The sequence below is a fragment of the Cebidichthys violaceus genome, unplaced genomic scaffold, assembly GCF_023349555.1.
Source record: "Cebidichthys violaceus isolate CVI_PGR_0920_01 unplaced genomic scaffold, fCebVio1.0.p SCAF_1, whole genome shotgun sequence".
NCBI classification, from domain to species: Eukaryota; Metazoa; Chordata; class Actinopteri; order Perciformes; family Stichaeidae; genus Cebidichthys; species Cebidichthys violaceus.
In genome coordinates, this window is record NW_027176262.1 from 12,520,060 (window position 1) to 12,546,096 (window position 26,037).

Here is a 26,037-nt window from a genome sequence, read left to right on the forward strand (position 1 = left end):
GGTGTAGTAACTCAGTCATCCAGCAGGAGTCCCCAAGCACCACCTAATTCAGGTGCTGTTACCTGGCTGTCTGTTAATGATTTGTTAGAGAGGGAAGGCTAGTATTGGAGCTATGAGAAGTGACAAAAGAAAGGCTTATCATGTTATAGCTTTGGTTTCAAAATAGATACCTCAGAGTTTTTGTGTTTCCTGTTGGATCTCAGTGAGACTTGTGAAAAGTTGTTAAAATGGACAGTATCAAAGTACTCCAATGTGAATTTTTTAAAGTAAGGGTTGTTAAGCATGAATGTCCATGTGAGAACAACAGGCCGTCAGATCCACTTTGTCCTAACATATACTCATAAAGAAAGGGTAGAAGAGAGGCAGGATAAAGAAAGAAGATAAACCGGTTTAAAAGAATGATTGGTATGGGGACATGGACAGGTAGACGTAGGCAAAAGAAGGGAGAAGAGAGAGTACTCTTCCTTGGATCTTAACAGTCAAGACAAATTATTTAGTAAGATTGATGTAAAGTAAGTGAGTGCGAGAGAGGAGAAGACATACAAGAAAAAACATCGGTCATCTGGTCGACTATGGGGAATGGTGGTAAGAGTCTTTTAGCTGCAATGATTAATTTCAATTATGTTTACACTAACTGTGAAGCCCATACACAACTTTAAAATAACTTATCTGCCTAGTGATCCAGCTTTATTTTTCTAATTTACTTTTACAACATTGTTGTCCTTGAATTCCAACAAAATGTACTGGTCTGCTTTGGAGTCATTGTCTTTTAATGTTTGGTTGGGTTGCACATATCACACATCACATGTCTTGAAGCTCTGCTTGTTTCCTGTACACTACTAGCTCTTCTCAATGTGTGAGCTGCAACTTGGAACTTATATTGAAAGTGTCTTTTTAACATACATGGCCAGTCCCTATTGTCATTAGTGCATGTACATATAATCTTGCTTGAAAGGTACAATGGTAAACCAGCAAATACAATTTTGAAAGTTTAGTATTAAAGAGTTCTCCATCTGCTACTGCTGATACTTATGTAGTTAGGATAGAAAACAAAAGGGCAATGTAATGGACATATCCGCTGTTTACATCTAGTGCCAGCTGTGTTGTGTCCCTAAAGTCCCTCTGCACTCGTCATTTCACTTTGTTTTCAAAGGCTAATGAAGGCGGAGCCAGCATCTTTCCCAGAGATTGATTTCTCAATCTCTTTTCTTCAGAGCGAATATTCACTCACAATGAACCAATACATATTGATCCAATTAAGCCAAGACAGCCAGACAAATGACTATTTCAGTTGGTAATCATTTATGCCAGAAATACAACCCTATACAACTCAAAAAGAAAACAAATTTCACTCAGTTGGCATGTTTATTGTTCTTCAAATGTCTGTAAAATGATCTGTGTTAAATCCATGTCTATAATCTAATTACCTCTATGTATTTGTATTGGTAGAGAGCAGCGTGAACTCGACGGCAGTCGGTGTTGCTGTTGGCTTTGGGATTTTGGCGATCCTCTTCACCATTGGCATTGTACAATTCTGCTGCAAGCACAAATGCAGAAAATGCTGCAAGAAAAAGGGTGAGCAAAGCTTCAATAAGTCAGTTCACCACAAACTCACAATTAAGACGGAAATATGATGAATCTGTCATGCTATTGACTCATTGAAATGCACATGCACATCTTCTCTTTTTTCTATATAGAGCCATCTCTGAAAGACAAAGTGCTCAAGTAAGTTGATTTTTTCCTCACAGGCCGTTCAAATTCAAGTTTTATTTACTCATATGTAATTGTTTCATTGTTGATCTCTCTATCTACAGCAAAGTTGGCTTAAAGAAGTCTCCTCCTCCCTTCTCCATCAGCAATGTCTTAAAACATGACGGCTGACTTTGTGGCAGTTGGTTGTGGCAACAACCACCATGACAGAACCCCTCATCTGTCACAGTCCTACGCATCACTTATCTTGTTTTTAGTACGTCATCCATTCCTTTTCGTATTTTGCTGCTAATTCACGTTGATGTATTTTACCTGAATGCTATTTTTACATAACTTTGTGTGATGTCATGCTTTTGAAACATGTCAGTGGCCAAAGATTTTTAGTCTTTATCCTGAAAACACTTTGCTCACTTTGAAACTGAAAGAGGGGCATTACATGCTACTGTGTATGCAAAGTAGTACTCTTATGTAATTGTAATGACATTGCAAAATAATTCATTAAAATGTGGAATATACATTTAAATATATATATCCTTGCCATTTAATTTCACTAGTTTTGCTTTTTGTCATGACAACTGTCTCAGTTTGAAATGTTGTGGCTTGTCGCAGGCACACAAACGTATGCACTCACGTACACACACACACACACACACACACACACACACACACACACACCACAGAGAAACAAAGGCATACATTCTGCTACAGATGAGAAGAACTATTCAGGGGAAGGCAATATGTCAACAGCTCAACCACAGCAACCAGGTTGATCGTTTTTCTTGTAAGCTGCATGTGACTTCCCTCAATATATCTATTACCTTTTTGATACTTTCAATGGTTAGCGGAATTATGTCTCATAGTTTTTCCTTTAATGAAACAAAAACATGTTTCTCTGTATTTGATGTTTTTCTGATATGAGCTGCCTACAATAAGGATAAGAAAGGTCAACTCCTCCACTCAGTCAAAAACAACAACTTAGTGGTGCACAACATTTTAATTATTTTAGATGACTTCAGGCTTCCTTCTCTGTACAGAAACACAAATGGCAGATGATCCACTTATGGCGCTGCAATGTTTAAAAAAACGATCCTGTTTTGGTAATTAATTACAAATTTGTTGGGGAATTTGAACCTCTAAAGTAAAATGTCAACCATTGTGGGTCCCGACTAATGAGTTAATTTTTGCGATTGCATCTTGTGGAGGGTCCCTGCCTCAAAATCAAACTTTCGGAGTTTTGTTTTTTCATCAAATTACCACAAAGTAGCACAAAAAGTATTATTCTGGCTTTGGAGTACTGGCAGCACTAAACATAGTGATAGGATCAGTAGGGGCTCAACAGAAAATGTTTTCCACAAGGCCTCCTAACAGCAGCAAAGAATGGTAAAAAATAGAAGATGAACTATGATATACATTTGGTGATCGTCAGTTAACAAGTACTACAAAACCAGTAACGTGATACTTTGTAGTTCGAAGACAGATTTTTTTTGTCAACCTTTAGCACTAGCCAAAAGCTGTCTCACTTTCCCTGTAGTCATGTATGTTTAGGTCACAGGATTTCCTCACCACTGCCAGGGCTGTGCTTCATCAAGAGTGGTATTTCCTAACAGCTTCAGTGAAGATATTATTTCACTTAAATAATTAGATAAATGTTGGTTATCTGAAACTTCAGCCCTGTTGACAATGTTTTCTCTATTCAATGTGAAGCAGGACTTTTTTGAATTGAGTGGAAGCCTGTAAGAGGAAATGTTTTTTTCTTAGTTCAGCTTCGAAACCACCACTCTGGTTCCTGTCCACATAATTTGCATATGGGGATCCCATGTACAGCAAAGTGATATGTAATGTTTGTTTTTTCCAGTGAGTATCACTCTGTTGTTTCTGGGTTTCTTCGAGTCATGGTTTCTGAAATCAACATGTCAGTTGGTTGGGTTTTTTTGTGAATGTATGACATTTGCAGAACATTCCAGAGACTGTTTATTTTATTGACAGACAAATCACAATCACATTAATATACAATGAATACCCAATAAATAATTTAGGTGGGGAAGTATCTGAAAGACAGACCGGCTATTTAGGCTACAAGGCATATGAATGTCACTGGCTTCATATCTGTGACAAAATGTCCTGCACATCATTGAAAATAACGAGAGACATGTTTGCTCTTTTGTTTGACACCACTTGATATTGCACTACTTTAAAATAGCTAACACGAATTGTACTTTGTCTAATGTTCAGATAGTGGTGAGAAAAAAAAAATACTTTTCAGAAACATTTTGGTTGGTTACGGACAATGTTGGCATAGGTGAGAGCAGAGAGAAGTCGCAAAATGTCCATGAGCATATAACTGTCAAACTGTTTCTCTGCATTGCTCCCCACGCCAGTTTCACTTCCGGCATACAGCAGTTAAGTCAGTTGTAAATATACCCAGTGTGATAGGGTTGAATAAGGTCTTTGACCTTATGTTCTCTATCTCTAGAAGCTCCTGAGACTCCAACCAACAGCTAACAGCCAGCAGCTGTGTGTTCTAATGTCCGTTTCCTTCCTATGTTCAATAATAGCCGGGGCTTGTTCTGTTTCTCCTTACAGTTTTCCCTTGTCATTCTCCCAAATACTGACTAATGCTTCTATTTCATGACTCAAATTATTTATTTGAATGATTGTGTCATGGAGGCAAATGAAATGATCCAGTATAGTACTAAGGTAGGGAGGTTATGTCAGCATGATTTTATAAATAGCATTGTTGCATTCCACAGCGCATCAGTCAGTCTTCAGCTGTACGTCACAGAGAGAGAGGGGCAGGTTGTTCATATTGAAGTCCTGTCCTCCGTCCACTAGGGGCAGTGGCGATAGAGCTGTTAGCAGAGGGAAAGTCTCCCCCAGTTGTATAAAAGTTGTTTCTAAGTCATCCACCACGACAGTGTCCATTTGTGTTTTTTTAGAATAACTTGAAAATGTTAGTCCCCCTTTGTAAGAGTCCACAAAATCACATTTGCTGCTCAGTAGTCCATTTTCAATAAACATAGCTCTGTATTGTTTGATAACCTCAGTTCCGTAATGGCCTTGTTTATGGCACCAAGTGCACTGTCCTGCTCCTGAACAAATACAGGATTGAAGCCCAGCCCTGTAACCTGTGACCACTTCAGCCAAAACTGAGTCAGGAAGCATCTGTTTAAACAGCTCCTCATCATCACAGACATGAATCTGCACAGAGGGGCTATGGCGGCGATAATTACCCCCAGCAACCTTTAGAGATCCACTGTCCTCTCCATCTAGATTCGCGGAAGAAGAATCAAGCTGGCAGCACAGTCCCAACCCACTGTCCCCCCTCTTCCTAGCCATGTCTGTATCAGTCATCTTATCCTTCAGAGGGTAATCTGTCTGACAGCTAGTGGAGCTCTCTTGTTCTCCTAAGCTCCCACAGCCACTGTCCTCTTGTCTCATTGGAGGACTTCCTCCGCTGGTTGTAGCAGAATTGGACTCCATTCCCAAGCCGCTGTCCATGCTGGTCCTCCTGTCCTCCTCTCTATCGTCCTCTGTTACCGTATTATGTGTCACTGGATCTTTGACACCGTTTTTAACTTTTGCTTTGTAGCTGGACAGGAGCCATCCTTTGTCTGTAACAACCTCCATAGTCCCTTCTCCAACAGAGAGTGGAAGCCAGCCACTTACAGTCGATTTCTGGGGTGAGAAGAGAGAAGACAGAGATTGTTGTTTTATTCATTGTTTCACAAAATCATGTTTAGGGTAGTTATGACCAACTGAACCATCTCAGCAAGGCTAATATCAAGAATCTGATGCAAGCAAAACCAACTTTTGGTTCTGTTTCCCACATAGTTGACTGTAGAAGTTTGTTTGTCTGTAATTTGTCCCAGTATTTAGTTTTTGAATGTACTTACCAATGCAGCAGGTGTTTTCTCTGGACGTCTCAGGTAACACAAGAGAATGGTTGCCATGATGGCAAAGCTGGCCAGCACACCCATAATAGATAAGGATGACACAGCAATCATGTACCATTCTGGAGGGAACAAAAACAGGAAAAAGTTTAATAGGATCAAGGCTGGTATCTGTTAAACCTGTAGAATTAAACTTGTATCATCTTGCAACAAAATCTTTCTTTCTAACAGACTTTACATTTTGGCCAATGGATTAGTGACATTTGGGGAAATGTACTTATTTTACTCTTGCCAAGAGCAAACAAGAAGCTACCACTAGCTAACCCCAGAAAGATTGAAAATGATGGAAAAGTATGTAATAATACTTTGTTTTTTAGCCTGCCAGATGGAGCATTTATTTATTTTAATGTTTTTTTTTGTTGGTATTACTTAAATAAATCCACTAAACTAACATCCATTATAACAATCTGATCGCTGTTCGAAGCTGCTGTCTCTTAGCTGTGCATCATCATTACAATGTTTTACTTACCTTGCTCTGGTAGCAGCAGACACTGTTTAGGGGACACCCTGCTGGTGGACAGAGCTCCAATGCCCTCTACTTTGATGCTGACACAGTACTCTCGCCCCCAGTGGAGAGAACTGAAAGACTTAGTCCTCTGATCCTCCTCCACGTCATCTTTCAGGTATGCTGTCGTGTTCTGCAGGGTAAAAATCAAATTACCATGCAGATCAAGGCATTGCATAGACCACATTTTACAATACAGCATGGGATGAGTAAGGTTCAGATGTTTATTACATAACATTAAATATTGTAAAATTGTTTTATTGGATTATTCACCTTACCAAGGCCCAATTAGGTTTATTAAATTACAGACAATTGCAGAGTTGGACTTTTTTATCTGTTTGTCAACTGAACATAATTGAAAATGTAGCAACGTATAGCACTGATTTATTAACAAACAATTTACATAATAAAAGAAAACATGATAAAGTTAGATGCTTCTGTTGTCTGGTGTGTAGGTCTGTGTTTGAACAGTCCAGCCTATCAATTTAAGTGTTTCTATTAGTCCAAACTTGTGTTTTGAATATTTTAGATTGGTTGTTGGGAAAGGTGGGTGCTGCCTTACATTATTTCACATATTATACCTTTATATGTTGTCCTCTCTCCTCCAGGTATATGGTGTAGGTGAGCCCAAAAGGAAAGAGTTTTTTCAGAATGTTTTTTTGGTGAACATAAACTGTCAGAGTGCTGGAAGTTGCCCACAAGGTGAAGGAGGGAGGCTGCAATTCGCCTATAGGACCAGAGAGAGAGGTAAGAAAACATACCTATAGCAAAAATACGATGTATTAACCATGGTACACTGAGGTGCTACCAAACTATTCATACTTCTATTTGGGAGAAATGTCTTGTGTGTCCACACAGACACGTCATGTCCTGCAACCAACTGAACTCTGACTTTGTATTTAGAGCGATAGTCATGTACAAGGCTGCTGAGGTCACAGTAGGTATTGTTGATCTCGGTGCAGCTGGCCACCATAGCCCATTCATTATCAGTGTACCTGCGGACAGAAAAAACACCATTCACAAACTGGAAGGAGCTGAATATGATAAAAAGATAAATAAAATATAACATTTCAATAAAAGTTGATTCTCCCTGGCAAATCAGATAAATCAATAGGCACAAATAACAATGTAAGCGGTGTACATGTGAAGGAAAAAGTACCGAATGCTGTGAAATTTGAATTGCAAAATGATAGAAAATTTGTAAACAAACTGTAACTGTAATTCTGAAGTAAAAGTTAAACATACTTTGTCATTTGTACATTGTACTGGGAGTTTGATGGGGAGTTCGCAGGATGTCTCCAAAGTACTATTACCTCCCCATCCAAAATTTTTACAACCAGTTGGTCAGGCTGAGGGACGTCCAGTCCTGCAAAAGTAAATGGGGGAATTATCATGAATATCAGTGCTAAGTATTACACAATCATTTACATTTATTTAAACAAAAAACTGCTTTATATCATATGGTCAAAAGAGGAGACATTTGTACTGTAAAACCATAAACCTTGTTAAGCAAATGCTGATATGTTATCTTTAGATAGAAGGATGTGGTCGAAAGAAGAAAAGGAAGTCTGGCTGACGAAAAAACGCTGCGATGTTGCGAATCATTTATGGGATCTCTGATGATAATGACACTGTGGGCTTTCGTATAGGGAACAGAGTTTCACCCATTACCACTCTGAAATTTTGCGATAAACTTCCCATGTAATTTTCTTTTTTCCACCTGACGCCTTCATGATAGAAACCATCTTGTAAACATAGGCTTAGAAAATAAGTTACATTGTAACAACTAAACACTTTCCAGAATGTCTGTATTTAACGTACGGTATTTAACATGACAGTCACAATTCCAGTCATGTGAAATTCATGTGAAATTCACAAAAGTGAAGGAAAATAATTTAAATACAAAACAGGATAAATAAAACAGATAAGACTTAAGATATTGTGTAATTAAAAGTGTTAATTACCTGACACACAGTTTATGTAGACAATCAGGAAGACAAGAAGTGGTGTCTTATTGCTCATATCCATGTCTGGTATCTGGAGAGGTATTGTCATTCAGTTATAATCTACGCAGTAGCCACCAAAGAAGCCCCTTATTCCAATCATCAGTGAAGCAAATCAGTCTGTAGAAGCATCGTTCCTCTACAGCGAGTTTGTGTTCAAGTTTCCGTTTAGATTAACATGCAAATGTTAATAAATGTATTCAGTGGGGAAGCAGCTCTTCTCTCACTGATGTGGTGTCTGTTCATCTGTGCAAGAAATAAGAGGCAGATTGTTTTTGCCTAATTATTTACATAGATCTCCCAAAATATCTTCCACTCTTGCTCAAGCCTCCTCCCTCTCGCATGATGCACTTCCTATTGTGACAACATCAGTGACGCTGTTGCTAGTTTCATCTCTCCCTTCTCTCCCACCAGACGTTTACCTTCCTCTTTTTCTTTTTCTTTTCCTCTTTCCCCATTCTCAGTAGGTTAATGGTGTACAGTGAACTGCTGGGCTATACGTGGCTCAGAGACAAGAAAAGCAAAGCGTTTAGGGATTCCCCTTTCATTTTTTGTGATTGCAGGCAGAAGTTTGATTAGAGGGGCATTTTGTTGCTTTTAAACATTTTTTTTTTTTACTTTTTAGTTTCCATAATGAAAAACATACAATCCGCATACACATATTGTCTTTATTTGCTTCTGTTTAATTTGTGTGTGTGTGTGCCTTTTTGACTACAGTGCATGTATTTGTTCCTTTTCCTGTGATAGTCTGTGTCTGTAAAACCTCAGTTGTGGTTGGCTGCATTGCAGGTGGTTTTTGCAAAGAGCAATGGTAGAGATGGCTGAGAGAAGGGTAGGACAAATACACATTTCTTTTGGGGTAACTTAAATGAATATGTTTGACACAAAAAGGCAAAACAGGTAAACCATTACTTGATTTGTGAGAGGCAGGTACGACCTTTTTAAAAACTTGGGTGGGATATCTGTATCTCTATCTATGGTATTCACAAACCACAGTGACTCACTCACTTTGAAACACATCAGTTTAACAATTTGTCAGAGTTTTTAGAAAATAAATGACTGATATAAAGGTTAATGTGGGTGGATAAGTATGATATTTTCGCAAATTACTCAAAAATGTCATCCTACTGGTCACAATCATTTATCCATGGACCATTGTCTGAGAAATGTACCTTCATGTACTGACTGTTAGTATGTGCAAAGCTTCAAACAAGGCCTAAAATGTTCAAGTACTTTTTTTTCCCTCCTGAGTCCGCTGGATACTGCTCTATAATACATCTGAAACTACAAGATGGATTTCTAATGCAATTGCACTCAAATTAAAGGGATGTTTACAGTTGGATCAACTATCTCACTTTTCTCTTGTTTACATTACAACAGTTCCAGTCTTTAGCCAGGTCTCTCACATAACTGTGTTTGGCAACTAAATACAATGTTTACATCTTTCCGAGACATTTGTCTTATCCTGAAAAGGCCAAACTTGAATGCTGACCAAATTTTCATAATCAGTCCCATTGAAACTGCATTTAAAGTTGTTGGCATACTGTACATATAATACAACCGCTCAGGAGAGGAACTCAATCATTAGTTGATAATTTGATATACTTATATATATATATATATATATATATATATATATATATATATATATATATATATATATATATATATATATATATATTTATTTATATTTGTGTAAATGCTTATACTCTAATTCTTGGATTTTTATAAATATACGTTAATTCTGAGAAAGCACTTTTCTCTTAATTATAGCCAAAAATGTCCCCACAGTTCCCCTCTCTGTTTCTCACCTCCCTTTCCTTTCACATGAGACTCCTCAAGGTTTAGTTCCTGTAAATGCAAACACACTAAATCATGAATCTATTTGCTAGCGTCACCTTTTGGTTTCTGTCTTGCAGACGGACAGAGAACTGCTAAGTAAATCTGAACTGTGGGACGCCACTTAAATGTCAGAGATCATCTGCTGATGTTCACAAGGGGGACTTTTTTCACTTTCTTTCACTTGGTACGTGAATGCACATAGGAAGACTGTATATGATATCAACTTCTAGTTGTGTTACAAGGTAAACATATCTTCACATTGAATCTTGTGGTGCTTCTCATAAACTCAGTAATGATCATATTTAGATAGACCCACACAAAGACTCACACTTTGCCTGAACTTTAAAGGTCTTGCAATCCAGTTCTGTATTTCAGCACTCTGATATTATCAATTACTGTGCTCTATCTGCTTAACATTCATGGTTATATATTTTGGGGAGATATTACTAATGTGTGTTATAGTACAGAGTTGTGACAAAGTGGAGAGGGAGATTAGAAGATGATATGCTACAAAGGTTAAAATTTGGGACATTGTGGTCGTGTGGTTTAGACCATTTAGACCACTATGCCACTTCAATGCCCTGTATTCATAATTATGTGTTGTTTCGTATGTTGTATATTCACAAAAATGAGGCGCTTAGCACCAAGTCAATAGAGGCACAAGTCCCCCTTATCACACAGCACCCACCAGCTAGATTGTTCCTGATAAGTCCAATATATTGTGTCAGGATGAAAGATGCAGGAAGAGCACACACTGAGAAGCTACTGTAAGCTTTGGGAAGCTTCAAAGGGCGACACATTGAAGGGTTAGTCTTGTTGGATCTCCAGACCTTGACAAGAACCGGTCAACCAGCCATTATGCAAATAGACAGTGTAGTGGCAGCTTATTTTACCGTCCTTCTTCGCAGCTTCTTGCAGGATGTAAAGGGTTCTGACTCATGTAGACTACCATGCCCAACTTGCGTGCTCTTGCAGACTAAACTTTTCTTGTTAGCTGTCCAACGATGAGGCTCGTAGCTTGTAATTAAAAGTAATTTTATTCCATGTAAACAAAAAGTTTAAAAAATCCTTGTGCAATAAATGGAGTACCAAAACACTGACCTGCTGGCTATAGCTAAAAACAGTTTATAATCAGAAAAATTGTTGCTCCACATCCTTCTTCATCAAAGCCCAACTAGCACTGAAAACCTACTTAAAGGAGTCAACCAAAAAAAAATCCAATAGCAGGACGGAATATAGTCTTTATCTTATTATGGCAAAAAAAACATACGTCAAAGCACATTTTGCATCATGACCAATTACCTTAACCATATTGTATGGTAAACATTTTAAAGGGCATAACACACATTACTTTCGCAATAAACATAAAATACAAAAAAATGTTTTATTGTCTAATTGTCTTTGTGGCTAACAAAACAATTATTCTCATGCACATTAATAAAGAGCCATAGCGCGAGCACAGTACAAAGCAGTGACGTGCGGTGAGGTTCGTGGCTGGTGAGGCACTGACACTACATAAGTCAGATTTACAAATATATGAACCCAATAGAGTAGCTTAAATCACCATTCAATTGGCAGCTTGCACATTGACTACTGGTTGTTTTTCATATCAGCATTATTTACACACACATAGGCAAGGTACATATTTGATTACACCGGGAGCGTGTGCGCCGCGACCTGCCCCACCGGGAGCGTTTCAGAAGCGGAGCGCTCGCGGGCACCACATGCGAAAATCGTAAGATTCCGCGATAATCTGTGTAACAACCACGGATGTATAAAGAGAACAGCAAACACATAAAAGGTTACTTTTATGTTACCGCACGTCCCTGGTACAAAGACAAAACGTAAGACCAAATTTCCCTTTCCTGTAATACTGGTGACAGCCTGTAGAGAGGACTGTTTCTTGATACCAACTTCCCTTGCAGAAGCAGGGACATGCGGTCAGGGGAGGCAGGTGAGGCAGACACTTTTATTACATGTCCTTTCTTTCCATAGAATAGGTAATGTATTTCACGTGTGTGTAGAACATATTTAGTGTTGCTGATCTGACAGAAACTGCAGTGAAAAAGCACAGAGAGGAGGCAAACACTACTCTGCCTCAAAGAAGGGGGCGAGTGAGAGCCCATGGGTCGGGTTTGTGCTTGTTCTGTCGTTGCTCTTCTTCTACACTTTTCTTCTTCTTCTTATATTTTGCTTTGACCACAAAAATGTAAGATTCTATATCCAAGCTTAAAAATGTCTCAAAAAACAAGGAAATATGACCAAATCAACAGCAATTCAACGTCGGACAGGTAAAGTAACCTTTTATGTGTTTGTTGTTCTCTTTATACATCCGTGGTTGTTACGCAGATTATCGCGGAATCTCACGATTTTCGTGGGTGGTGCCCGCGAACGCTCCGCTTCTGAAACGCTCCCGGTGGGGCAGGTCGGTGGGACAGATAGCGGCGCACACGCTCCCACGTGGAATCAAATATGTACCATATCTATGTGTGTGTAAATAATGCGGATATGAAAAACAACCAGTAGTCAATGTGCAAGCTGCCAATTGAATGGTGGTTTAAGCTACTTTATTGGGTTCATATATATTTGTAAATCTGACTTATGTAGTGTCAGTGCCTCACCAGCCACGAACCTCACCGCACGTCACTGTTGCAGAAGCATATTAATGTCAGCTGAGAACCTTTGTCTTTGTCTTTGACTCTGATTCTGCCATGTCTCTTACAGTGAGAGGGTTGATGTGAATTGAAGCGTCAGTGAAATGGTGAAGTTGAGCCGAAGTTATTTCCCCAAAGTTAGATGGCTTCACACATCTTTCCACCTTGAAGTTAGCTAACTGGTGCAGGCTCATCACCCATTGATGCCACTGCTAAGTAAGAACCTCTGGCATACTGTCATCCCAGCCATGTTTTGTTCGGCATAGCTCCTGCAGGATGTACTTTACTGGGAGGAGGAGAGGGGCCAATATCCCCAATGGGTCAAAGACAGAACTCATCATAGAGAGGACCCCTCTTCTTGTCAATGGCTTGTTCTGAATGACGACTCTGAACTCAAGGGTGTCTGATTCCGCACACCACTGAACTCCAAGAGCTCTCTCAAGTGGGAGTGTGTCTTTTTCCAAATCAAGGTCTTTGACGTCTTTTATCCTGTCATCCTCAGGCACAGACGCAAGCACAGCCTTGGAGATCCACTTGGTCAGTTTAAAACCCCTTAAGGCACACAAGGTCCAAAGCTCCTGTATCAAAGCAACTGCCTGCTCTTCACTTGCGACAGACGCAGTCGTCGACGTAAAAACTCCTTGGCACAGTGTTTGTTGCATCTGGGCTGAAGTCTGCTTAATTATCTTCAGCTAAACAATTACAAACTGAAGTACACTATCCATAGAATATGTTCCGCGGATCAGAGTTAATGCGCCCCCACCCAACAGTCCACCTCTCTGGTTACCTGTAAGGTGGCTAGCAACGAGAACTCAAGAGAGATCCTCGGCAACAATGTCTTATACTTTAAAGTCCCTGCCTGAAACTTTAAAAGTCCAATATCAGCTTTGTGATTGGCTGAAATCCAACTGTCCCCTCCGGGCTTCGGACAGTGTCCACTCTCGGCTGACCTCCTTGGCCTGGTCCGCCCCTCCTCATCTGGAGCGAACCCCCCTCGTTCCATAGGGCTGTATTCACCAACATCTCTGCTTGTCCAATACGTCTCCTTCCCCCACTGTTCACACCTTCTCACATTCCTGAAGCCGGCCTCTCCAAACTCATCACCGTATGGTCGCTTACGAATCTGAAAAGCCTATCTCAAAGGTCCCTGTCTCTCCCTCACGGCTCAACACTATACCTTTAGTTTAATACATTCAATAGGTAAACATATGATACACATATACTATCTTCTTCAAGTAAATATACTGTAAACATATATTATCATATTATAATATAATACATTCCATAAATCAATATCTTGTGACATTTTAATACATTGTAATATTTAACACATTCTTCAAGGTTTGCTTCTAATCATACTAAACATGTTTCTAAACTTAAATTCTTCACAGTAGCTCGCGCAACTTGGAGATGAAATCACACCAAATAAGTGAACTGTCATTCTGTGATCCTTCACTTGACTGAGGTCCCCTTGTGGCCACCGTAGGAATCTCAGCAGGTCACAATCTTCAGCAGGAACTCTTACCTGGTGGAACATGCTTTCAATATCAGACATGAAAGCAACTGGCTCCTGTCTGAACCTCATCAGCACACCAATGAGGGAACTCATTAGTCTGGTCCCTGTAAAAGCTGTGAGTTTAGAGACGTTCCTTGAAACGTGGCTGCACAGTCATACACAACTCTTATCTTTTTTTCTGTTGGGTGGTAGACCCCATGATGAGGAATGTACCATGTTCTGCCACAGTTCCCCTCAAACTCTTCAGTGGGAACTGGTTCTGCATAACCCTTCTGCAGCGTTTCCTCCATGAACTTGACATTTGTCATTCCTAATAAGCTTCTGTTTCAGGAATACAGCTATCTGTACTGCTAAACAGTTGTTTGGAAATGTTATTTCCTTTTTTTTACTCTGGCTTGCAGGTGCTGGCTCGTGTCCTGCATTATTCTGCTGCCGAGGTCTGACAACTCTTTCAGGGCTATGCAAGATGCTGCGTCTTCTCCGTGGCGTGTCAGCTCCCTTGACCTGATAAGACTCACGATGAACCAAGCATACAAGATCACTTTCATCCTCAGCATGCATTGTGCCATCCAGATAAGCATTAATTCCATCACTAGGTCCAGCTGGTGTGTTGAGCAGACTCATGCACATTAAGCACCTGCAGCTTTGCATTGGCCGCTGCACTGGCAGTTTGCAATTCAAACCGCTCTTTCTTTGCCTTTAGTAGAGCTTCTTCTCTCTCAATGTCCTGTTTCTGTTTCAATGCTTCAGCACTCGCCAACAACGCTGCACGTTCCGCTTCTACTTTAACCTCTGAAGCGCTCAATCAATTTTAATTCCAATCCAGTGAGTTACAAGTCTTTTCATTCAACCAGGTTAGCTAGCATGTATAGCAGTTGCAGTCGGTGTTATTTACTGACATAACAAAGAGCTCATTAGCTGGCCGTTAGCGGCTCGCTAACGCATCGTTGGCACCTCATTAGCGTTGTTTTTCGCCGTTTTTTTTTGTTTTACCATCCGTCCATTGAAGACAATAACAGTGCTTACCTGACATCCGTGTATTTCAGTCCATCAGCTATATAAATCAAACATATATCCAAGAAAGGTGGTTTCATCTTTCAATTCCTTGTGTATGAATCCACGGTGCTTCAATCTTTCCCAAAAATCCAATCTTTTCACAGAGCAATCTTTCTGACTTAATGTAGTGGAAGCTTATTTTACCCTCTTTCTTGGCCACTTCTTGCAGGATGTAAAGGGTTCTGACTCGTGTAGACTACCATGTCCAATTTACATGCTCTTGCAGGCTAAACTTTTCTTGTTAGCTGTCCAATGATGAGGCTTGTAGCTCGTAGTTAAAAGTAGTTTTATTCATGTAAACAAGAAATAAACAAAATCCTTATGCAATATATGGAGTCCCAAAACACTGACCTTCTGCTGGCTATAAAAAGTCTATAATCTGCAGTGAACAGCCAAGATGCTGTGTATAAGTGTGCAATTCACAGACTGAAGCTAATAGTATTACATGTAGTAGTAATAGTAGCTAATAGTTATATGTTAAATGTTTATGCTTAGTTTCTCTGTTCTACTTTGCTGTCTTTTTTCTTGTTTATTTGAGCAATGTGTAAACCGGAGCCCATAAAGCTGATTCTGATTCTGATCCTAATAAAAACACTCAAAAAGGGCCACACATGAGTGGCACATTATCTTTATTTCCTGGATTCAATGACACAGCTTTTCTTTTCTCCAGCATTTCCTTGTACGGCCTATGAGCATATTGTGAAACTTACAGATAACGCATACTGCATTGAACTGAAATAATGTAGAATTTAGATTTTATGGGAAAACAAGTCAAGTTCTTTCTCTGTGGAGAAGAAGACATTTTGGTTCAGGGACCTGACAGCTCAGCTGGTGTCATTTGAGCCACAATGGAGCTCGGCACTGCGAAACAAGCTTTGACAGTCTCTGTCTTCCACAAAACCCGTCTGGCAGGTGGGAAACTGGTGTACTGGGCACGCCCGTCTCTGTAAGCATTAGAATGAAGGTCTGAGAGAATGATAGTTGCTGGAAGTGGGAGGTCTTAGGCAGGGAACGCAGACCTACCTGTTGTTGCTTGGATGAAGGTCAGTAGAGTAGAACGAAGAGGAGAAGAAAATACAGAGAGTAACAGTGTGGATCCACCTTGCTGTAAACACTGCTTGGTGACTGAGTAAACGTCTGGGTGTGAAAAAGCTACACCTACCTGCGCTCACCTCCACTCTCCACTCCGCTGACCTGAGTCCGATGGCAAAGAATGACCCGGTAGGTTCTTCCTTTGACTTTCTCTTATAACACAAAACTCCCTCTTCATGCTACAGTGTGTCTCTTGTCCTCTCCTCTGACTTCAACTTTCCTCAAATCAATAGTCAAACTTCCTCCTTGATCGATACTCACCTGCCATGCAGACTCTGAATGGTGGCTCTTGGTCTATTTACCTGCCTCTCTGTTTGCTCTTTTTGAGTTTCATTGTGTTTATTTGTCTGTAAACTTGTGTTGTTCATGGCAGTGGTTATAGGCTGACCTCAGAGGTTTTATTTGTTTAAATTTACCTCCCAGGCAGCAGGGAGGAAGGTATTTTTAATTTTAGTTTTGTCTAAACCAACTGGGTTCTTTCTTAAGTTTCTATAGGGCAACACATTTACACTTGCTTGAAACTCTTTAGACTACAAGACTTTTTATTTTATTTTCACATTTTTGACAATGCATCTTTAATCCAATTAATCCTATTGGATCTGATAAACCAATGGGTGTTTAAATTGGTTGATTTGGTTAAGAAGTATAACATTTGTGTCCACCTATAATGGAGACAAATTTTTTTATCTAAATTTTGAGATAATGGGGTTTTCATTGGATATCTAGCTATGTTTCAGATTTGTTTTGGTTGCATTCAAGATCAGTTCACTCAATGCTCTTATGAAATGCACTGATCTGACTTCTATCTGCCTTGATTTCTTGTAGGCCCTACAAACAAACATGACACTTCAGTCTCCAGTTTCATGTCGGGTATCTTTGTAACTTTATATTTTCATAGTTATTGTCTAAGCAAAATATTGACCTTTCAAATCTGAAACCTCTTATCTTTTAATGTTTTTTCCAGTGTTTCTCCATGATAATGGCCAATAGGCAAACTATGCAAGATGATCCAAGTACAGTGCTCTGCTAGGAAATATGATAAACCTGCTCTTCCACCTATTCCAGCTCACCCATTTTCAATTAAGTGGGGTGTGTGCTGCCGATAGGTGTATTTTTTAAACTTGATCAGCGTGAAGTAGGAATGTCTTATGGAGCATCTTTTGTAGCGAGTCCATCCATAGCCAGTGTCACCTCAATAGGTTAATCCATTCCTTTTAAAAAAATGTTTTACGAATGATATTTTGCCCTGTTTATGAAGGTGTAACCAAAGTGATAAATGAAGAAGGGTCACAACAGCTCATTGGCCATCCTCATTGGTTTTGGGAAACTAAATCTTGGCTTTCGCTGCACTAGCGGTGAACTTAAGGCTCAAGACTGCCCAAATCAAGACTAATGTGGCTGTTTTAAAACGCAGTAACAGACACGTATCATGTCAAACCTCTGCTATGCTGTGGAGCTTCTGACTATATTAACTCATACCCATAACAAAACTTAATTACAAAAAAGCTCTTCCTCCTACTATAACTCGCCATAAACTTCCTTGTATTGTAACTTTCCGTAAATGCATGGGTGTCCAGGCCACATTGTGGACAAACAAGTTTCGTCATATAACATTTTCCATTCGATAACCTTCCAAAGTTGCATTCCACATACATAGCATAGCACTATAATAAGTGCATATTGCAAGGGTAGAGTTAAATGTATTACCTTAATTAAAATTTAAGTTAAAGAATTAGTTTGACCTTTGGGATATATGCGAGTGAGTAAGACGAAATAACAAAACCACTTTCACGTCTGTACGTTAAATATATATTTATAGCTAGAGCAGCAGCCAATTAGATTAGCTCACAAAGACAGGTATCGTAACCAAATCCAGCATCTTTAAAGCTTACTAATTAACACGTCATATTTTGTTGTTCGAACTCAGACACAAACTTACTGTGCCTGGCCAAAACGTATTGCATATACAATAATCCCCAGTAACACTGTTGTTTTTGTCCAGATAAATTAGTGAGCTTTAGAAGTGGCGGTGTGCAGTTATTGCTAGCTTTGGACAGAGCCAGGCTAAGCTAACCAGCTGCTTGCCCTATAGCGACATAGTTTCCACAAAGACACAAGAGTGGTATCAACCTTCTCATGTAACTCTTGGCAAGAAATCAAATAAGTGCATTTCCCAAAATGTCAAACTATTTCTTAGAAAAAAATTGTAATATTTCTCCATCCTATTATAACCTAAGGAAGCTAATTCCTCTTTACCTAATCACTGACTCTTCTGGACCCCATTCTTTCATTCTCATGGCAGAAAGACAGAGATACACAGATATAGAGGTATCATTGGTAGTCTTAGAGGCCATTGTTTAACCAGGGAGAGAGTCTGACTCACTTGTTTATCATGAGTCATTTACAGTGAGCTCATATAGAGCTTTAGCCAAATGGGTAAAAGTACTGTTGCCACAAAACCTAAATTTTAGTCGCCTTCCTTACTTTTACTCATTTATGGACAGCTGTTAGCTTACCTATGCCAAAAACTCAAGTACTGATTTCATTCTTTGTCTGGAGTTCTTGATATTGCTACTAGAAGCTGTGAATCAAAAAGGGAAGAGGAGATAGCATGAACAGAAAAATGAGGAAATGAACTGTTGAAACCTGATCTTTCAGAGACTGTTGCCGGAATACATCACATGTCTTTTTAGGTAAGGTTGTTACCTAGGTGTGGATTTAAACACATGCTTGATGATAGTGTTAGGATTGCATGGAGGACAATAGCCTACATGCTTAGTCCTGGGAAACAAAAACATGCAAATGATTTGCCTCTTTATTTTGTATTGTCCGTCTAACTACTGAAATCATTATACCTAAATATAGCATTGTGTCTTGTTCCCAAGAGTAACAGATGACACAATGGACAAAGACTCCACATCACATGTGTTTTTTCAATAAGGGATTTATTTAAAACATGACCTCTCGCTAGTTATTTATATTCCCTCCGCCTTTTCTGTTTTTCCTCACAGAACGAGCCCCCTCCTTCCTATTCTGTTGCCGTGCACACCCAGCCCCCCCTCCGGTCCTATGAGGAGGTGGTGTATGGCGTGGGTCCAGGCCTGATACCATCCGCCTATCCACAATACGTCCCCCAGTATGGACCACCTGTGGTTGTTACCCAAATCCAACAGTCAAGCATACGTGAGTGGTATTCACAGCTAAAACAAAATGGAGCAAAACAAATGGAGACTGAGTCATCCCAAGGATTATTAATGTGTATTTCTGTATTTGTTTGTGTATTGTCTGTGTCCAGCCCCTAGCAGAAAGAGGAGGAGATGCTGCGATGGTAATGCCCAGTGTTACGGAGGGTCAGGGGGAACTTTACTGGTGCTCGGGCTGCTGGCACTGGCCATCTGGCTTGGAGGTATACTATGTTTATCCTTACAGATCACTGGACATTGTCATTAACATTCACTTGCTAATGTAATTCCTTCATATTGCAACTGCATACAATGTATCTATTAGTCACAATATTTCCTGTGCCCTTGCAGTTCTGATAACAGTAGATTGGTTTGCATTTTTGTGGTTTTGTTTTTGATAATATCCATACTTTAAAAAGGGATTGTAGGATGGAACAAAATGATTTTATTGCTGGTATATAATGCTTTATTTAGATATTAAAAAGAACAATATTTTGGGTTGGCAGCAATAACAATAAAGGCAAACTCTTCTTCTACTTATCCACACTAATTACTACCCCAACGACAGTTCGTTATGGCACTCGGTTGGCAACAGCAGCAATCCTCAACACAGAGCCTAGTGATGACAAAGATGAAAATCCGTCTTTGCCAAACTTTGACACCTGCCCCAACAATACTGTCCAATGTGATGGAATAAGTGACTGCCAACTGGGCAGTGACGAATCAAACTGTGGTGAGTAGGCACCTGTACACCCACACACACACACACACACACACACACACACACACACACACGTAGACCTTACCAGAACCAGACTTACAGATGAAGAGGCATGGGTAGATACTTGACAGCAAAAGGAATCTCCTCAAAATGAAAAAAAGGCTGGAGGAGCTTCAAGTTGGGATCTCATACATAGGTTTGGTGATGGGGATAGTATTCTATGGTAGGCTTGTGTATTTAGTATGCTAAGCTAATTTCTTTCACATTTGATTTTTGCTTTTACTATAATTGTTTATAGTTGCAACAGCAGCAGCACACAGGCTAAAGACCCCACATTACTGCTGCAATGTTCATAACCCAGTGAAGAGTTATGCTAAGTTGTCCTCTTTCTTTTTTTCCCCCAGTGAGGTTTGGCAAGGACAGACGTCTGCAGGTCAGGACATCACAAGATGGCCGCTTCCTACCAGTGTGCTACAAAAACTGGAACAAGAGCTACGCCGACCTGACCTGCGCTCAACTGGGATTTAGAGAGTAAAGAATGATCACTCATAACTCAATTATAATTTTGTCAAACATAACCTACATGTGCTAAACAACATGTAAAATAGTCTCGGGACAGTAGCAACAGCAGCAGATTTCCAACATCAAAATATTTTGAACCATTCCCATCATCATTGAGCTAGCTCAGGCTTCAATGAAGGAGGGATTTATCCAATCATTTTGCCGGACTCAAATTCATCAGCGAATAGCGAACATGTGGGCTTCTGTCTCCAACCTGTAATTTACCCACTGAGATCCATCTCATTTCTCCTCACCTGCTGCTGTGTGTTTATGGTTTAATTGATTCTCCACAGGGTCTCCCTGGGGTGTCTCAGTGTGACAGAAGCAGAATGGATTTCCAGACTCAATCACGCATTGTTTTGACAAAATGATCTCTGTATGTGCAAGTTTATCTGTTTAGCTTTCTGAACTACTTTTCCCTTTATCACCAGGTCCTATGTCAGCAAAGCAGTTACATCCCAGGACTCTATTGGTTTAACATTGACTAGTGGCTCATCTTCCCATATCCAGGGTCTGGTTAACGTCAGGTAAACAATCGAGTCATTTCTTGGGCTGTCCTTGACCAAAACAATTATTAGTAGAATTACTTTTTGACAGATCTGTTGAACTGGGTTTCTCCACAAAAAATGACAGAAAAGCGCAACTTTATATCAAGTGTTTGTCAGAGATGATAAGCCTTCAGTGTGAAAATGCACAAAAAAGGACTAATCGACAAAAGAAATCCTAGTCGACTAAGACCAAAACGACCGATTAGTCGACTAATCGACCAAAAAGGGGCAGCCCTATTCCTTGTCCCGCTTCTGATCACTCCAATATCTTTGTCATTTGTGGAAGCAGTTAAAAGAACATTACCCCTACAGGCTAATTATCTGCTTTTTTATTTATTTATAATACTACAGAAAACAGTAGAAAGGTGCACATTCGATAACTGACATGTTTTTCTCATTACGCAGGTCATCCTGTCCAGACCAGGAGACTGTCTCCCTGCAGTGTGTGGGTAAGGAGCGTCCATCTGTTCCTAAAGCCATATGTCACACACACACTCTTCCTCTGTCCCTGTCTTACACACACAGTATAACTATGACTGCAAATCCAACTATTTAAAAAAAAAAATCAGTACTTGATCAATATCACTTGACTCTACTGTAGTATGTTTTTGATAATTTAAAAAAATTATGAAATCACTACTCGCAATCTTTGAATCTTAAATCTAAACTCAGAGACCTCGGAGTTGGGGTGACAAGATTAAATATCAACAATGACAAAACCTGAGAAAGACTGAGATACCATATCTAAAATATGGCAAATATGGAGTGTAGCATGCAAGCTAGTTGAGGCGTTACTGTACGTGGTATAGTCTTGGTACCGCAACATATATACAATATACCCTTTCAATCATTACCTAACCATCAGTGCTTTCTGTTGTGCTTTAGCTCATATAAAACTTGTTACGTAAAACAAAAAAATAGTAGCCCACTTTGTTTCGTAAAGTTGTAACAATGATCATTTGATCACCACCATTTTACTGAAACTCACTAAACTATTAATATTGAATTATCTCTCAACCTTATTTTAGGATGTTTTAGCTGTTTCTTTGGTATTGTACAGTATCTAACATTGTCTTCCGTTCTCAGAATGCGGTCGGCAGGAGTCTACATCCCGGATTATTGGGGGCAGCATAGCAAAGGTGGGTCAGTGGCCTTGGCAGGTGTCGCTGCACTTCAGAGGATCCCACACCTGCGGAGGAGTCCTGATCTCTCCTGACTTTGTGCTGACCGCTGCCCACTGCTTCCAAGGGTGAATATCTGTCTTGGCATATTTCCTACAACTTATTCTATGGATTTATGTGTGTTTATTTGTGTCTCAGTATCCATGCTGTACATCGTAAGCACAAAAATGCATATTGTTGAACTGATACATTTTCAAATTTACAATGCAAAGACTGCAAGTCTTCTATGCTGAAAATATAAGCACCATTTCCATGGCGATATGACCCTATTGGTTTCCATTGTCTTTTTCTGTGTCACAAAAGCAACACCTTTGCTCTCTCGGAGAGAAACTGGAAGGTGTATGGTGGAGCTGTGTCTCTGGATCAACTACCTCCTCCCTTTTTGGTTGAGAGGATCATACTCAATGAGAACTACGACAGCGCCACTAATGACCAGGACGTCGCTCTACTCAAACTTACATCTCCAGTTAGTTTCAATGGTTAGTAATTTTATTAAAACAATGTTGATGTTCATCCTTCCTTCATAGCTGAGGCTGCGGTCAGAATTTGGTTTTAAGGTCAGCACCTGGTTAGCTGTCATGGTCTAAATCTGATGCAGCAAGAGAAGAGTCATGAAATGCATCAAGAGCTGTTTAACCAGGAGGGAATATGTGTTTATATAAGAAGTATGTAACGTGACCTGGTGGAGGATAGAAAGACAGTCCTTCTGCCAGCTGATCTGTGGTCAAGAGCCTGTATCACTAAGCATTCACTCTACAGCTAAAACATCTTGAAAAAGTCACTCTTTTTTTTACATGCTTTCAACATTGTGTCATATGGAAAAAACAATACACAGCGACTGCCTTTGAAATGTTTTTCTTTTGCTGTTTGGTCTTAGCTTTTAAAGTATGTACTGAGTCCACAGTCATATTGTTAATCTGATTTGCCCAGCCCTTTGTGTTTGTGTGTGTGTTTGTACATCTGTTTACAGTACTATCCTTTTAAGAACACAAGGTTGCTGCTGTGTTTGCTAAAGTTAAACATGTCTTTTTGTGTTTTCCAGCTAAAGTCCATCCAGCTTGTCTGCCAGCTTTTGACGAGCAAGTTCTCCCTGGAAAGAAGTGCTGGACCTCAGGTTTTGGCACCACTGAGTCCGGATCAGGTAAACTGGAATATGGAGCTGAGTTTACTAGAAATGTAACAAATGATATAATAAGGTTTACAGCTTGATTTATTGGATCAGCTTCCACTGTAGCAGTCATGTGGTCTGCTTTAGGTGCATCTGCATTTATTTCTTAAAAGTCTTATGTCCTTGTTAATTTTCTACTATTATAATTGTTCCATTAGGAGCCCTGTAGATAACTGTATGTTTTAAAAGGTTGGTCCTGGGTCTAAGGATTACTAATTGTTGTTTACCCACGTACCGACTGTAATATGTATGGCTACGTATTTGGCCAGAGTACAGCAATAAAGCTGAAAAAGGTTCTCTTAAAAATATAACTTTCCTTATAAAAACAGGCAAACAGAGATGGTCAGCTGCAGAGTAATAATGAGTAACACTTGACCAGATCAGAGCACAAATGCATGTTTTCCAGAAAGCAAGAGCAGTCAGGCACTAGCCAAATAGCAGACAGATCTACTGTCATCCGAGGAAGTACAGTCAGAAAAAAAAAGTCTGGACCCCTGAGGGAACATGGATGATTTATCAGAGAGTAAATAATGGCTTCCCTCTATATACTGAGACTGATAGTGAATGAGATAGATGGACCTAAAACTTTATAATGGCTGATGGGCAGGTGCAGAATGACAGTCAAACAACACAGGAAATAAGGATCCACAACACCTGATTAATCAGACAAGCTGGAGACAAAAGAAGGGAAGATATGACAGTGACACCTGTTGCCTTGGTATTCCTATATTTATTAATCAACCAATCCTTATTTGTAAGCTCAAATGGTAAAGTTTCCCATTTAATCAGTCAATATTTTTGACATATTGTAGAAGAGCCTTGCTTAATGAGCTTTTTTTTTTCAATATAGGCACTGTCTCCAGGGAACTGATGGAAGTGACTGTGAACATCATTAGTACACAAGTGTGTAACAGCCCCAGTGTGTATAGAGGCGCCGTGACCAAGCACATGCTCTGTGCCGGGGACCTCAAGGGAGGCAAAGACTCCTGTCAGGTGAGCAGTCAATTACAAGGGACAGGTTTACAATAATCAGATGAATATGAATTGTGCCTTTAACATCCAGCTAACTTCAGAGTAAAACTTGTGTTAACTATGTATTAACTATTACAGGGCGACAGTGGTGGACCTCTGGTGTGTGAGGGTGCTGACCGTTGGTACCTGATGGGGATCACCAGCTGGGGAGCTGGCTGTGGTGAAAGAAACAAGCCTGGCGTTTACGCCAAAGTCCAAAGTGTTCTGCCGTGGATCTATAGCAATATGGAGGTATGAACACATGAACTAAATTAATAATGTAAGAATGTGTGTTTGACATCCAAATTACTTAGATGCATTTAGATTAAGGCTACAGGTTTTCACCATTGTTCACACTTCCTGTGCCTACAGAAAGAGATGCCATGATGTCCCTTTGTCTCATGACGGCGGTCTACTCCCCCACCCCCCACCATTTCCCTAATTAACCCGGCACTATGAAGTTAAGACATGGATGGATTTACACATATAAAATGAATTGATGAGGAGATACTTAGAGACAGAAAGGCACACAGGTGAACTGCTTGGCGGATAGCAACACGATAAATTGCACAACGTGAACACAAGACTTGCATTAGCTATACTTTTCATCCTCTGTCATGCGGCTGCGATGTGTATTACCTGAACCTGATTATTGATACACACCAATCAATGCACTGACTTCAGTCTTGCGTTCTTGATTTTATTCGTCTGCCTCTTGGTGTCACAGTCATACAGTATTCTTGTGTTTGCCTTCTTTAAAGACGGCTGGCCCTTCTCTTATGTGTTCTGTGCTAATGAAACACAGTCCACTCTACTGTGATCTCCTTTGTTCGTTTGAAAATGATACTCTTTAAAAATGATTTATGTCCTCAGGGACACATCTCAGGCGTTTCTATCCTGACTATTGTTTCCCATATTGAAATAAAAAAGGTCACTTTATATTCACTTTGTGAGGAAAGCAAGCAAGTGGGACCCTTGTCCCTTTTATTTAGCTGGCACTCTACCTAAACCTCCCCTTATACTCACACTGTGAAGTTTTTCAGAAATTGTTCTTCTTAGATTGTATGTCATTGTGTGTTCTCTGTATGTCATATTAATGTGCATTGGCCATGATGTTTAACATATTTACTGTTCTAATGTGTGGGATCCCTGAGCATTAATCACTGAGCATAAAAATAAAGATGAAGGAAGATTCTTATTGTGGAGTTAATCCATCACGAGCTGTCAATCACACATGAGGCTGGTTTAATGCTGGGGGTATATGATGCCTGAGAGAGTGAGAGAGAGAGAGAGAGAGAGAGAGAGAGAGAGAGAGAGAGAGAGAGAGAGAGAGATCA

General features: G+C 39.8%; 2 protein-coding genes across 2 annotated transcripts; one reads left to right on the top strand and one right to left on the bottom strand.

The window, feature by feature from the left end:
• Positions 1 to 3,668: 3,668 nt before the first annotated feature.
• On the bottom strand, positions 3,669 to 8,423 carry il10ra (interleukin 10 receptor, alpha). Its single transcript, XM_068711113.1, has 7 exons — positions 8,130 to 8,423; positions 7,411 to 7,531; positions 6,988 to 7,160; positions 6,747 to 6,892; positions 6,130 to 6,298; positions 5,604 to 5,722; positions 3,669 to 5,385 (listed from the first exon to the last, which is right to left on the bottom strand). Exons 1-7 carry the CDS (start codon positions 8,218 to 8,220, stop codon positions 4,465 to 4,467), a joined length of 1,740 nt encoding a protein of 579 aa, XP_068567214.1. The 5' UTR covers positions 8,221 to 8,423; the 3' UTR covers positions 3,669 to 4,464.
• A 7,837-nt stretch (positions 8,424 to 16,260) lies between these two features.
• tmprss13a (transmembrane serine protease 13a) lies at positions 16,261 to 25,894 on the top strand. The gene is made up of 13 exons (XM_068711126.1): positions 16,261 to 16,457; positions 19,340 to 19,511; positions 19,624 to 19,734; positions 20,079 to 20,243; positions 20,636 to 20,762; positions 21,224 to 21,319; positions 21,746 to 21,789; positions 22,427 to 22,589; positions 22,825 to 23,000; positions 23,564 to 23,662; positions 24,540 to 24,682; positions 24,800 to 24,952; positions 25,073 to 25,894. Exons 1-13 carry the CDS (start codon positions 16,440 to 16,442, stop codon positions 25,085 to 25,087), a joined length of 1,482 nt encoding a protein of 493 aa, XP_068567227.1. The 5' UTR covers positions 16,261 to 16,439; the 3' UTR covers positions 25,088 to 25,894.
• Positions 25,895 to 26,037: the final 143 nt, after the last annotated feature.

Excerpts from the sequence above, each read along its gene's own strand:
- il10ra (XM_068711113.1), bottom strand. The coding sequence starts at position 8,220 with ATGACAATACCTCTCCAGATACCAGACATGGATATGAGCAATAAGACA. Across the intron at positions 6,299-6,746 it reads AGAGAGGACAACATATAAAG|AACACGACAGCATACCTGAA; the intron begins GTATAATATGTG and ends TTTACCCTGCAG. Across the intron at positions 5,723-6,129 it reads TCTGCTGCTACCAGAGCAAG|AATGGTACATGATTGCTGTG; the intron begins GTAAGTAAAACA and ends TGTTCCCTCCAG.
- tmprss13a (XM_068711126.1), top strand. Across the intron at positions 19,512-19,623 it reads AATCCAACAGTCAAGCATAC|CCCCTAGCAGAAAGAGGAGG; the intron begins GTGAGTGGTATT and ends GTCTGTGTCCAG. Across the intron at positions 19,735-20,078 it reads ACTGGCCATCTGGCTTGGAG|TTCGTTATGGCACTCGGTTG; the intron begins GTATACTATGTT and ends CCCCAACGACAG.